General features: G+C 34.7%; 1 protein-coding gene across 5 annotated transcripts in view; it reads right to left on the bottom strand.

The window, feature by feature from the left end:
* Positions 1-15,454, bottom strand: part of Slit2 (slit guidance ligand 2) — a 346,124-nt gene that overhangs the window by 108,294 nt on the left and 222,376 nt on the right. For all 5 annotated transcript variants that reach the window (XM_052734901.1, XM_052734905.1, XM_052734903.1 and 2 more), the window contains 3 exons: positions 12,353-12,424; positions 9,490-9,653; positions 6,880-7,018 (listed from right to left, as the gene is read on the bottom strand). In XM_052734901.1, coding sequence (XP_052590861.1) covers positions 6,880-7,018; positions 9,490-9,653; positions 12,353-12,424 — 375 coding nt within the window. The remainder of the gene's footprint in view (positions 1-6,879; positions 7,019-9,489; positions 9,654-12,352; positions 12,425-15,454) is intronic.

Below are 15,454 nucleotides of genomic sequence, written 5' to 3'. Positions count from 1 at the left end.
CCAGGGACAGGATCCTGTAACAACTTGCTGGACACTGTGACATTCTTTGCAAACAAGGTCTATAACAGCCGAATTCAAAACAGTCAAGTGCTGGGAAGACTCCACACTGGCAACAGGCTTTCCTCTACTCCAGATTCCTTCTCACTTCTCATATTCAGCTTTGTTTCCACTATCAGCCTCTCTTCACTGATATATACTATCATTACTTTTGCTATAAAAATGAAGTCTAGAATGCTTTCCACATTATGTGCTCCACACCTTCTCCAACACAGTCCCTCTTCTTACCCTCACTGGCTAAATGTTGAGACAGAAATGATGGGACAAAAAAACATGATTCTGCCATCATCGGGTTTTCAGTCTAATAGTATGATACTAGACAATATAAACTAAACTGTTTAGGGCTAGTCCACATGAAGTTTGGGAGATATAAGAATATATAAGAGAGGAGACTACACCAGAGACAATGGTGTGTGGCTATAATCCTAGCTACTCAGAATGTTGATGCAAGCAGATTAAAAGTTTGAGGACATCTTGAACAAGATAGTGAGCTGAGTCTAAAATAAAATATAGTATAAAGCCAAATTGAACAGACTCGACATTATCAGAGGTTACGGATACAAGCTAACATGAAAGAGGACTCATTTCTATGCATTCCCACGTGTAAGAACCCCTCTCCACTCTGCTCTGTCTAACCTCTTTATAAGGAAGTATCTAGCAACTCTGCTGTTCCTCTTTCTCAACATCTGTCAGGTTCTCTTCCTGAGTGTCCAGCTTTCTTTTCTACAATATCCTAATAAGCTGAATCTCTGTCTACCTCTCTCTCAGAGCTTTATGAGGTGTAACAGTGAGGTTTACATTTAAGTAAGAATAAAATTAAAGCTATGTGAGATGTTTCATGGTTGAATTTTTCTAGTAAGATTCTTTAATTTTTCTCAGTTTTTTTTCTTTCCTATCATATGGCACAAAATGAAATTGTCAGTCTTTGAAGGATTAAATATCTATGCCTTGGCATTAGAAGAGAAATATGACTTCAAAGAAAGGTGTCCATGCATTATCTTTAAGGTGATGTATTCATCCATCTCTAAAGAAGGAGAGTAATTACAACATGTTGGGATGGTCATCAAAAGATGTAACACTTACAGTGGACTTCAAGGCAGTATATGGAAAAAGGAAATTTCACTGATGAATTCTTTGAGCTGTCTGGTCCACTTTAGCCTATGCTACTAACCATTTTATTAAATTAAATTTATTTATTCAACATTTTTGGATTTCATGGTTATAAGCAATCATTATGTCAACACGGAAAGGCTGACTCTACCTTGTAGTTACATTTATTAATCTTGATAAAATAGCTCTCTCATAGATAAGACAGCACGAGGCACTTGATTGATTCTTAATTGTGTATACACTCACTTCCTGTAACTATTTATAACTGCTTATCAAGTGCTTTAGTGTGCCATAGTATTAGATTTGTTACAGGCTACTCTTTGGTGGTTTGAATAGAACTTGTTCCTGCTTCTTAGAACTCAAACTTTAGTAGAGAAAGATGTTTAAAAACACAAATACACAAATCTGCTTAAGAATTTTCCCATCCTGTAGTCTTTCTCTTTACTCAAGGGATGGTGTCTTTTACTGTACCATTTTAGTGCAGTCACAATAGATAAGCATTAGTTATAACACCAGATGGATGGAAACAGCTGCTGGAAGAGGTAAAGTGTTTTCTCTAAGAGTGAACTTCCTGAGAAGTTGACCATGGTTCAGGAGAAGATTGTATATCCAAGAATATTTGTCTACTACATATTGGATCTTGAAGGGTTTAAAAATAAAAGTCACAAAGTTGGGTGTGTGAAAAATGGGGAGCAGATCTGGGAAGAGTTGGAGGAGGGGGGTGGGTATGATCAAAACATGTTATAGGAAATTCCAAACTCCCAAAGAATTAATAAAAATAAAATAAATGTTTAACTTAAAATGTGATCAGTAGATATACTCACAACTTATTCCCAGCCCACTTACAACTTATTCCCAGCCCACAAATGAAAATGCAAACCATTGGCTATGATAAAATCATTGTGTAGTCAGGCTTCCTTAGGAGAGTTCCCCCAGGATTTTTTGAACATGCCTCTGAAATATTTTTCTACTTTTTTAAAAAATGAAATTAATCACAGGAGTCAATGAAAATTCAAATTATATGTCGTGTGTACAAGCATTCAGTACTGAAGAGTTTAAATAGATGCTAGTCTATACTTTTTACTTCCTTAAGTGATTTGTTATTTAGATTTTAAAAGATTATCTTTCTTATATCCTCACAAATAAATGTTTTATAAAACACCAACATATGACTTTGTTTTTGCAATAAAACAAAGCAAAACAAAGAGAATATTTGCATATTCTTTAGTAACCTGGATTACAGGCTTTCTCTTTATTACAATTATGAATCTGTTACAGTAAAGATGTACCACAGCCAAGAAAACATGTCAATGTTATTAAAATATCTCCATCTGAAATAAAGATATTGCACAGACAACTCATAACAAACCTAAGTTTTGAAATATTTGAACAATATGAATGAGTATTTGAATAATAAAATGATAATATTTTGAATAATAATATTTGAAAAAAGTTATCTCTAAAAATTAAAAACAATGTTTTATTGAGTGCTATATCCACATTTTATCAATACTACTGATATTATTTATTTTCAGTAGATAAAAATATGAATCACTAAGCTAGTATGTTACACTTCTGAAGGTGTTTTATTCCCACTAAATAATAATGCAATAATCACAGAAATAAAATTCACCTATGGCCTGACATATGTTTTTATATCTACTTATAAATTTCAGTTATTGTACCACAATATGACATATCACCTCTTTAATATAGGTAAAACCAATGGGATGCATTATAACGGATGTATAACTTCCACACTACTAAACTCCAGCATTATGTGAACACTATAAACACATTCAAGATAGAAGCAAAGTGCTAAAATGGGAAATAAAAATGATCAGTAGAACAAGCCATTTAAAATGTCCCACATCACTGTATTGCTTTTGATATATTTTGCCTCTCGCTTCATCTTCTAGAACATCTGTTAGTCGCTCTATGCTCTGAGAAGATCTGACGGCTTTCTTCCTGTGTGCACATATACCTTCTTTAACTCTTGGTTTTCCACACATGTTTTATTTAACTTTAGGTTTTTTCTCAAAGATATTCTTTCATTCTAATTTATTAATGATCACAAGTTTCTGGATTTTAAAATCAATTGTTTTTGAATAACAGATCATATATACACGAACACTCTGATAAACCTTTTGAACTGCTCTTTTTTACTCAGTTTTCCCACTCTTAACATTGAAAAGTGGCTTTTGTAATCACCATGGACAAAATTGGATCCTTTCATATGAATGGTTAAAAGCCTGAACTGCTTTTGGACTGCAGCTGGCTTACAGGCAGCATCATTTGCCTCAGCAGACCTCTTTTCCTAGAGGGTCCTTCTTGCTTTCACTATTCTAGCCTTCTGCTCGGGTTTTCTTGCCTCTTCTCTCCTTCCCTTGGTTGCTTGATGAATTTACCTTTCAACGTAGATTTTGTTGGGTCAGTTACTTCAAAATCTTTGACTCAGGTAAGTTATTTCCTTGCACGAAATTATTAGTTATTATAATCTGTATTATATTATTGTCTGCCTTGTTTTGCTATTGTTACTTCTTATTTGCAATGATAGAATCAGTTTCTCCACTTCTCATGCTTGAAGTTGGCATCATTTTTGCTGCATTTTCCTATAAAGCCTCACCAGTATTAATCCCTACTAACCAAGCCTTTGTATTAACTGTCATTTGTTTCCATGTTCCCTTCTCATTATTGCCCAACAATTTCCTCCTCTTCAAACATCCCCAAAGGCCAATGTAATAGATTCCTAGGTATTTTCCGCTTTGTAATCCCATTGAGATGCAGCCCTAAGACTAATTCTTTTGGAATATTCAATTAAAAAAACCTGTTTCCAGATGCACTCCAAATAAAGTCCAAGATTTTTATAGTATTGAGACCCTCTGTGTAGTTGCACTGACCCATTTTTTCATTGTTCTTTTCCTTGGTTCTCTACGTTATGACATGTCATCCAAGCAGCATCCCTATATGATCTGTTCATCTTTGTTGTGAAGACTCCTAATGTTTTTATTAATGTTCCTATCCATTACCACCTCCCTATGGGGTCTAGCGCAGGTGCTACTTTTGTACTTTGGGTTTCAAGTTTGATGTATCATTTATGGAATGATTAGATTATGCTAAGTATACATAGTTCTACACATATTTATTTCCCACCGTCAACACTTCTCAGTTTCTAAAAATGATGAAACCATAGAAAAGAAGTAACTTGATAAAGAGCTCAAAGTCAGTAAATGACAGATAAACCTGAAACTCTAAAAAAATATACCAGCTCTTCTTACCCACTATATCTTGGCCTCCCTTTCTACCCTCTGTAATTCCTCTAGCCTTCAGCCTCTGTATGTGTTCAACTGTATAACAATGGATACTTGATTCCTCATTTCATAGATATTAAGCACTATTACTAAATCACTAGTCATTAATTAAAAGAAAAATCTCTGGGAAAATTGATGATGTCATTGTATACTTAATATATATCTGTATCTGATAGTGCAATATGCTGTTTTCCTGATTAAAAAAACCATGAACTGAAGTAAATACATCACTGAAATACTTGTACGTGCAGATCTATTATGGCAACACAATTTTCAATAGCTAAGTTATAGAATCAGCCTAGGTAACTCTCAGTAGATAAATGGATAAAGAAAATGTGGCCTGCATGTAAACACAATTTAATTTTATTTGTCTATAAAGAAGAAAGACATATGTAGTTTTCTGGAAAGTGAATGCCACTGGAAATCAACATATCAAATCAATAAGGCAGAAATAGAAAAAAGAAAAAAAATATTGCCCGTTTTATGTTTTCTCCCATTTTTGGGTCCTAAAAATTCCTTATGGAAACACAAAACCATATATGTATATATATATACCACACACACACACACACACACACATACACACACACACACACACACACACACACACACACTTGTATATGTGTGTATATACATATGAAGCATGAAAGCAAATGACAGACTTGGGTAAGGAAGGAGATGCTATCATAGGAGAAATACAAGTTGAGGAGAGGAAGAAACTGAACTGGGATGAATATGACTACAGTACTCTATATATTTGAAAGGAATTGCTTTTATGAAATCCAGTGCTATATATGAGCATATTATCAATAAAATTATAGTACACTGATGCAATCTTTTAAAGAAGAAGGATTATTGACTGCATGCTACTTCCTCTGCATTATCTCTATCATATATTCTTCATGTGTCAGTAATAACAAATCCAGTGGAGATTAAATGATTACTGTGGCTTCCTTTTTTCTAATCTACTTCAGACTGTCTTCTATATTCCAACTAAGCTCAAAGAACTTCAATAATACATGGCTCCAATGATAGATAGTTTCACTAGAACACTTGTTTGTTTTTTTTTTATATAATGCCTCAAAATGAAATGTTATCTTCACGTCCAACTCTATAATCTCTGTAGCCTACCGTCACTTCCACCTCTGTCATTTGTTCCTAGTGTGTCTTTCTTACAGACTCTGACCTGGTACTTCCCAAACAATAGCTTATTATTCTTGCAATACCCAGCTAAAACACAAAAACATGGAAATGGTAAGATATTATTCCAGCCTCTAAACCTTGGATGAAGATACTATTACGTGCATGCATTGTTTTGGTGCTGTATAAAATCTCAATGGATTTGGAGGGGCTCTGTAGAAGATCATGTCTCTTACTCTAACCATCTAAACACATGATTAAGTACATATTATACCTGAAAATAATGAAGACAGACTTTTGGAACTAAGATTATTCTCATATATAGGAAATTGAAGTAGCTAACATAGCAGAAATTAAACAAATAGGTTGAAAAAAAGACACTTTTTAAAAATAACAGTTTTTTTGTTATTTTTATGAGAAATTGTTCCTCTTCTATTAATTTAAACAAACAATCAAAAGATGATTATGGTGTTACAGTTTAGAGTTAGCCTTTTAAAACAGTAACATGCTGGATGATGTAGGCAATTAGAAATACCTTCTTCATTAATGGAAACTGGGAAAAGAATTTTCCTCGATACTTCCTATGATGCTGACATTCTGAATTGCATCTTATATGCATTTCCTTTATACCCATGGCTTAGATTTCAAAAGGACATTAACACTCAACCCTCAGTGCCATGAAAAGAAGGTCTATAACACTTAAGAGAATTGAGATTTTGACGGACATAGTGAATATGCCACATAGCTTAAAATGCTTTCTAGCTAAATAACGGACTCGAAAATGGCTGCATTCTAGCACATTCTATACTTTATATGCTCTACTCATTTAAATAGGATCATGAGACTTCAATCTAAACCTGAGTTTTTGAAAAGCTAGCAACCTTCTAGCTCTGGTTTATTTACTACTGTTGGCCACCCCCTTGTTTTCCATTGCTTTAACCAGCATCGGACATCACAAAACCCCCAGACCCTAAAGTTAGGAAGAGATGCACGCATTCTCTCTAAAAGAGCCCAAATGCTTATTTGAAGACAATTCTCCGGTAATGTATTTCTTTTAATTGTACTTGCAATAAAATCAAAATCATAACCATTTCAACAATGTACTTAATTGAAGAGAGGAAGGGTCAATACACTTCTAAAAAGGTAATTTGCCTAAGGTGACTAATCAGAGGTGCCGGATAACCCCAAATTTCATGAAAGCAAATCATGGGTTGAATTAATAGGGAGGTAGAAGGAGAATGAGAAAACTCAGCGCACATACATTTCCGTGATGGTCTCGGGAAGATTTGTGGGGATCTCGGTGAGACCTTTCCCTCGGCAGTCTACAATATTGTTGCTACAGGTACAGGCAGCAGGGCAGTGCAGAACACTGCAAGAGGGAGCCATGAATGACTGGTGACCTAAAAGAAAAACAAATCAACAGCAGTTAGATTTTTCTTTTGAATCTCACAATGGAGAGACGTGCAGACTGTGCTCATCTAAGTAAGTAGGAGACAAAGATCAAGTCCTCTCACACTCATTCATTAATAAGCATCCTCAATATTTCTAGAATATATTCTGGAAAGCATGCAGTTATATCTTGAGATTAAAAAAGGAAGTCATAAAAGTAATGTTTTTAAAATTTGGAAAAGATTAGTAAAACTAAATTCAGATTCAATACCAGAATTCTTTACAAAAGTAATAGTATATTTCAGATATTTCAGAATGATCTATATCATTTCTAATAAGCTTAAGAGGAGCTTGGTTTTAATCAAACTGATGTAGTATAATTTATTTTGTTTCTGGGGGAAAAAAGAAAAAAATAACAGAGGACTTCCATCTTGTTTAACATAACTGTTGGTCAAATTAAGTTATCCTGAGCCAACAAATGGAGAAGAAAACTGGATAATAGCAGTTTGATGTCTGGGTAGATTCAAAATTGCTGCTTTCTTTGAAGATATTAGAGTAATTTGTGGGAGATCATTCTGTAATTGTTCATCCAAATGATTCTTTTCAGGGATTCATCTGATAGAAATTGTTGCTATGAGCAGTCACCTGCAGATGTGTAATTTCGATACTCAGTGTTTGAAAACAAACGTACTCTGAAATCAGATTTCCCAGTCTGGGTAATGAAAACCAGAACATCATCAGCCAGGCTGCATCAAACAGGCACCTGCCTAGCCATGGGTTCTGGCGAAAATCAGGACAAGGCTCTGGGATCTTCTGGAAAGGGATCCTCCCACTGGGGGAGAAGTGCCAGGGAAGAGAGTGCCAGCTAGCTGCTAAACCCATCCCTTCACACAAGCTCTCAAAGTACAACCATGTTCTAAGTCTAAAAAGTGCGGGGAGGGAGAAAACAAACACACAAAATTGTAAACTTGCCTTCTTCCTCATCTAGGAGGCAGCAAGGAAAAAGCAAAAAAAGAGAAAAACGATGGTTAGTAGAGAACGGTTAGTCATTTGCTTGGATTTTTTAAAAAGCAATCAAACATACTGAGACTATTCCATGGCATTATAGGAGAACTGGGGTTAGATCACAAAGTGTGGGGAAAAAAAAATTTAAATGCCCGAAAGACATCTTTAAATGTCCACGGAGGAGCTAGTAATTCCTGTCCAATCATTTAAAAATGTGAACTGTTTTCAATGCATGGTTGTCCTCTCTTGGTAAGCATGGGTGAAGAGACTAGGACTTCCACAGAAACCAGAACAAGTGGCTTTACTAATCTGTTATATAAAATGGGATTGTATTTTAATATAGCCTAGGCAAATCAACCCTATAATATCGATCATTTTTGGATGACTTACAATGAACAGAATGCAAATGATATGCCAATATTTGTTATAATATTGCATTGCTTACAGACTAAAGACAAGAAAATGATGTTAAAGTTTCATTTGTTTTAGAAACGTTTTGATCCTTGGCTCATTGAATCCATATCTGTGTAATTCATAAATATGAAAAGCCAATTAGATAGTGAAATTTCAAACTTTGTTATGCGTGGAGATGTAGCACAGTGGAAGAGTTCTTGCTGAGACATATGAGGGCCTGCCTGGGTTCTGATCCCCAGGACAATCAAAAATTTATGTGTTTCATTATTTTTTAATAAATTGTCCTGAAGCACACCTAGCCATATATTTATAAAATATTAGTCATATACATGTATATAATATATACAAATATATACATACACATATATGCATGTACATACAGACTATATATGTTGAGATCTTTGAATTTGAACAGATAAAATTGGAGAAGCTTAATATTTTACACTATATTTTAGTCTCTATTATTGAGATTAATTTACATTGTTCATATAATTGTCAAGAGGGGTAAAATGAGGCAGCTATGTGTGAAATATTTATATTACTATTTAGACATACAAAACACAGCAAATTGTAGCTACTGGTAAATTTGTTTGCAGACTTTTCAGGACTTAAGGCAGTTACATATTTATTTTAAGTAAATGTGAATCATTAGATGTATATATTTATAAAGAGATACCCCATCCTTTTATAATTACATTTGAGTAATACTGAATTTTAGAGTAAGTATTCAGGATTACTGGTCATTTTTCACTACTAAATATAAAAGTAGATAATAACCATTACTAAAAGAGAAAATACCATCTTGCAAGTATTGTTACAGTCTAGGAATTTCCTATATTCCTGTGGGATGCAAATGGAAAGATTGTATCAATAATTGCCCTAGGTACAACTATCCTAGAATCTAGAATTCTTCTCACTGCAAAATAGAGTCTCCATGGTGATGAGTGCATGATGGCCCCCTGGAAAGCAAATCTGAAACTTTGAAATTTGAGTTCCTTACACCTGTTAAACTATAGCAGAAAAGTAAAAATAAATATAAATACTGTACCCTCACTGATCTTACCACTGCAGACAAATTCTCGTTTTTGAACCTCTGCTACATTATGTCCCCTCAGGTGGGATGGGCCCATACACTGAGTGTACAAGCCCACCCGAGGCCTTTGGCGAAGCCAGTCCGAGAGCCAGGCCAGGTGGCAGTCGCAGTACAAGTTGTTTGAATGGAGTCGACTAAACAAGAGGGAGGAGTTCAAAGCAAGAAAATAGGACACAGTTAATTCAAATATCGTTAGTAAAAACTGTGTACTTTAAAAAAATTCAACACCAGCAGACATGTCTTAGGGAGTTACTATACAATTATTTCTCAGATAATTAAGCCAGTTGACAAAAATGAGTCAATTCTCTTCCTTTATTGAGCTAGGCAAAAACACAGAAGAAGTAGGACCATGAAATTATTTTGCCTATATTCATTCAAAAGAGTAATGAGAAAAAAGTATCAGCTCAGGGCAAATTATTCTGCATCCCAACATAACAAAAGCAATGGAGGTGGTCCAAGGCTATGGGCATGAAGAGGGATGGAGGGCAAGTGTTTAGAACTAAAGGTGTGGCTTACAGACCAAATATCAGTAAGGCCCTACTGTTATTAGTTTCTATAGCAATGGTTTACAAACGCATTGTAGGATAGTTGGATAGTTGTATTTTGCTGAGTAAGATTAATAATTCAAAATAAGACAGTCCGTTTTTAACATACCTCTTCTAATTTCTCCCCTCCCTCCCTCCCTTCTTCCCCCCACTCCACCCCATCCAGTCTCTCAGAAAAGGGATTAGCTGAATTTGGCTCTCAGGATCTAGCTTCAAAGAGCAAAGAGTAAAATTAAAAGGCAAAAGTGGCTGGAAGGGAAGAAATTAAATAAGACCCCTTTATGTTGCCAGGATGTGCACAAGATCATGGATTCCTTCCAAATTGCAAATAGTACTTCTCCATTAATAAAATATCAGGCAAATGTATCCACTAAATTAGGTAAATGACTTCAAACTGGCTTTTACGTTTGCTCAAGCTAAAGAAAGGGGCACCTAATGCTATAAATCAAAATATCATTCCTAGAATTGTCTATGACACAGTGAAACAATTTTAGCCCCTTTTAGCTGATGTGTTCAATTCTAACTCAATAATGATAATGGATAGTAAAACATAGGACTCAGCCTAGAAAGATAATCAGAATATAAAAATGGAATTTTTAAGTACCAATGATGCTATTGAAAAATGAGCCAACCAAAAGGGAGGGAATTTAAAGTTAAATGATGACTTTATTCTCCTTGAGTGTGTGTATAAGAACTAGGGTTCTTAGCACAACCAGAAGGCATATCCAGAGGTCAAATATTAGATTCTGGGGAAGGTCAGTGACCAGTTCTTTAGTTTGCTGAGAATTTTAAACACTGCCTTTGGTAGCCACTGGTGCCTTTTCCATCACTCTGTACCAAATATATCCATTTAAACACAGCCTGCTACCATGTCCACATTAAATAAGGAGTGGGCAAAAGATACAAAAAATGTTAAAGCTTCTTTGGAAGATAAGCTAGTAAAGGCACTAAAATGCAATGGTATATTGTTTTACAGTTTCTGTAGATTTCCCTTTACAGGAATGAAAATCATGGTCCTTTCTTTTCACATACATTACTTAAAGTTAACATTAAACTGGTTTTGTCAAATATAGTTTGAGTAAGTGAGACTATTAATTAATCTCATTCTCATAAGTAAATTTTAGTTAATAAATTTGTATTGTCAAGGTATCAAAAGACTTATGATTTAATGTACTTTTTTATTTTATTTTTTTAGAAATGGTCTCAGCATGCATCCCTAGCTAGGATGGAACTTTCTATGTAGACAAGACTGGTCTTGTACACATTACCTCCACCTGCCTCTGCTGCCTGAGTATTGGGTTAAAGGCCCTGCCACCACACACAACTCAATGTGTATTTATTTAAGAAATAAAATGAATGCTTTAAAGTACCAGATATTTGATTTCTTATTTATTCATTTATTTTGTTTATTATTTTAAGGAAGATTCTCATGTAACCCACCCTGCTTTGACCTCCCCATGTAGCAAAGGCCAGTCTGGACTGCTTGAACTTCCTGTTTCCTCTCAAATGATTGGATGCCAACTGTGCATTCCCATGCCTGGCTTAGTTATATGCTATTTTAAAATGAGAAATATTTTTGAAAAATTAATCAAAATAGACTTAACTGATTAAAAAAACACATTTTGTTTCCATGTTTCCAGTAATTCACTTTTTAGGTCTAGGTGATTTTGAAAGCCAGTTTACAAGAGATTCATGTCTTAAAATACCGAAATTAAGTATCTACACAGTGGGGTTTAATGATTAATTTTTCTTGGAGAGAGAAAAATAAGCTGTTGCTCATACTTTATTTCACAAAAAAAATCTTAATGACTGTGTGTAACCCTGGAAAGATATTTTTAAATATAAGTGCTGACACAGCTTTAATTATGCAAGGACCAGTGGGGTGATGCCCTGACTTTACATTACAGAGAACGCAGGAGCACAGTTTATCTGTATTAGGTCTGCTTCTAATAGAGCAATAAAATCATAAAGATTTCCCATTTATCATTTCTGACAGCCAATCAAGGAGTCTTCCACTTCTTAATGAAATGTGACCTCTACAATAGCTCAAAGTAAATGTTTTATTTTACTTCAAACTTTCTGCAATGCATATCATTATAAGGAACCTTCACATTTTCAGAGTAATACTTCATTTTCTAAAATAATATTTCTAGAATTCTTCCCAAGTTGCACTTTGTTCGCCTGTGCTATAATGAACTGATGGTCCTATACCCTGCTTATTAAAACTTGCAGTGAAGAAACAGCCTTAATTAATTAAATCCATCTTTCTTTACATTTTAGCTACTTACAATGTCCTAAGTTTAGGCATATGGTTGAAACTTGCCACTGAAAGTCTAGTAATATTGTTATTGTTGAGTGTGCTGTAGAATAAAAAAAGTTAAAAATTTTAGTTAGATATAGAAAACCATTGATCATTTTATATTAACATCAAATATTTCTCATGACTCTATGTAAGTAAATAACCAACATCCTCATAGAGAAGACAGAGAATTCAATATTTTAGAGAAATGATGATGACTAATTTTCATATTTCAATATATTACTATGCATTCTATTTTATTTAACAATTATTATACATGTATTGCTTAGGTCAGAAAATTTTATTATATGATACTATTCCATGCAAGCCTGCTTACCATAGGAGAGTCAGTTAGGAAATTGCATTTTACATTTCTTTATTTAATTAGTGTCTGATTAGTGTTCATGGATATGTACAAATTCTTGGACTCCTCAGGTGAAATTTCATACCACCAACACATAATCATTACTGTGGAGGACTACTTAATTACTCTTTGCCGTAGATGCTACTGCTAACGTTTGGGTGTAAAATAATCCATCTATACTTGGCATTTTCATCTTTTGGAGATGAAATGTCTTGCTCTGGCAGCATATTAAAGCTTTGATGTAGCCTGTTTTAGTTATAGCATGGCATACTGTCCTTTGTGTAATTCTGTTGGGTCACAATCTCAGTCATCATATCGTGAGGTAGCGCCAGAAAGAGAGGTGGTCAAAGGAGTTTTGGTGAAAGGTATAATCCTTGCTTGATTCAGATTGCTTCTTCTCTCCTTTAATATACATAATTGTCAATTTAATTAGCTATTATTACTTTGAAGATGGGGGAAAGAGTCAATTGAAAGAGAATTCTTTTGAGAAGTAAACTTTTTACTTCAAACAGATATATTGTAATAGCACTTGACAAGTAGTTCATGTTGCCTGAGCATAAGTAAATGTTAGATTTGAGACAACATGAGGTGATGGATTCAATGTTTTATAGATGCTCGTAAATTATGTATTCTCTCTATGTGACTTTAAGTCACTAGGTTAGTTATTCTATCTGTGAATACATTTTAAAATTAGGTAGCAAAGAGTCATTCAGTGTTTTTTTTTTTTTTTTTTTTTTGGTTTTTCGAGACAGGGTTTCTCTGTGTAGCTTTGCGCCTTTCCTGGAACTCACTTGGTAGCCCAGGCTGGCCTCGAACTCACAGAGATCCGCCTGGCTCTGCCTCCCGAGTGCTGGGATTAAAGGCGTGCGCATTCAGTGTTTTGAGTCCACAGCTGATGCAATCAACTTTCCTGATAAGTCAGTTCCTGATCCCCAGAAAATACTCTGTTCAGCTGTCAAACCCAACAATTGATGGTTTGCCTAAGGAGGGTTTGCAAATGTCCTCTTTCTGGTTCTAACACAGTTGATTGGCAAAATGAAATAAATGAATTAACTACTAGTATTTTTAAGAACAGGTAGGAGATTAACTAAAAATTTCCATTTCAAGGTTCCTGGAAGAGTCATATTGTTTGGCCATCTTCCATAGCACCAGAGGATCAAACAACTGAACATTAGGTATGACAACAGCGAATATCATGTCTGGTTTACTGAAGAGCACACTGTCCTCCACTGTCAGTCATTTTTGCTTTTTGTTTGCTCGCTTGTTTGTTTTTTTGTCTTTTTCTGTCAAGAGTTGGAGGTTTTATTGAAGATATTTTGATACCTGATTTTACCATGGTGATTAGAGGAAAGAATGGGTGCTCTGAAAAAAAGAAAGACATCCTCAAGTGTGCCTACAGACTCCACAAGGGCGAGTCTTGTCTCTTTCTCTGTTTTGCTTGCCCATTCCATTTCTTTGTATCCTCATTTCATTTATGCTAAAGAGTGCTGAGTTTAAAAATCCCAGTGCAAACTCTTCACGAGGCTCAAAAGTCACCCACCTGGATCATCAGTGTATCACTTTTGTTGGGCAGAACCCTCAGGGCTTTGTCAATTTCCCACTAAAAGAATCATTTTCTGTTTTTCACAGATCATTCATACTCTCCTTCAATAAATTAGTCACCTCACTTTCACATCATCCCCAGGCTATTTCACAAAATGAAGAAACAACCCAAATTCACTCTTACTCTTTCCAATTCTAAGTATCTTTTGTTTCTCTAATTCATCTCTGCAGGTGGGTCTGTTTTCAAAGGGACTTGACTACTGCTGACAACTTTTCCCACTCTCCAAATTTAGGCTTATTCAACATAACTACAACCTTTGAAAGCACAAGGCATACTGAGATCTGATTTTGAGACATCTTTTATGAACACTTTCTCCTACATATAAACTAATTCAAATTTTAAGTTGACTCTCTTTTACCAGATTATGTTTTATAGAAAAGGTATCTTGGTGCAAAAATACAAAACATTACCCTTGAAATAATGAAGTACACGTTAGAAATTGATGATGATTTAGTTGCTCTTGTTTCTTAGTGCCAAGCAAGAGAAAGACTTGGCAGAAAGTCTGCTATTTAATGGACATGACTCACTACTTTCCATTTAATTAACTTATGCCTATTCTGTAGGCAAAAAGTATGTAAAACCAGCATTTTCATTTCATTTCTGGGTTCAATGTCCTAATAAGAAGAAAATCACACAGATAAATTCAGTTTTCAATGTTGAGACTGTTTCTTCATAGTAAAAATACGTAGTTAATTTTATATTCTATCAACCAAGAAATCCACAGGAACCCAGCTTACCATGAGCAATAAACTGACTCTTCTCTTATCTACCCTGACTTTTCTCTTGGAATCTCAGATTTTATTAACTGTCTGTGTAAAAAACTTCTTATAAAGACATTTTATCAATGATCAACACAATTACACTGTCTTCTCTTGTTGGCTTCAATACTATCAGACAGTCAAATATGCTCATGGAATGAAAATAAAATGCAAATTAAAACCCTGGGAATCTTAAATCACATATGAAGCTTAAGTTGCTATTCTTCCATTTTTGTGCATGAGGTCAGAAGATAAGATCCCACAGAGTCAGAATTCTGTCAACCATCTTTCCGGAACACTGCTTAGTATAAGTCTACTTAGTAATTCCATCTTCTTAAAGTTTTATCCCATTTTCTTTTATCAATC

Source organism: Peromyscus californicus, unplaced genomic scaffold (genome assembly GCF_007827085.1).
Source record: "Peromyscus californicus insignis strain IS unplaced genomic scaffold, ASM782708v3 Scaffold_13__1_contigs__length_99412109, whole genome shotgun sequence".
NCBI classification, from domain to species: Eukaryota; Metazoa; Chordata; class Mammalia; order Rodentia; family Cricetidae; genus Peromyscus; species Peromyscus californicus.
This window is presented reverse-complemented; position numbering and strand designations above follow the sequence as displayed.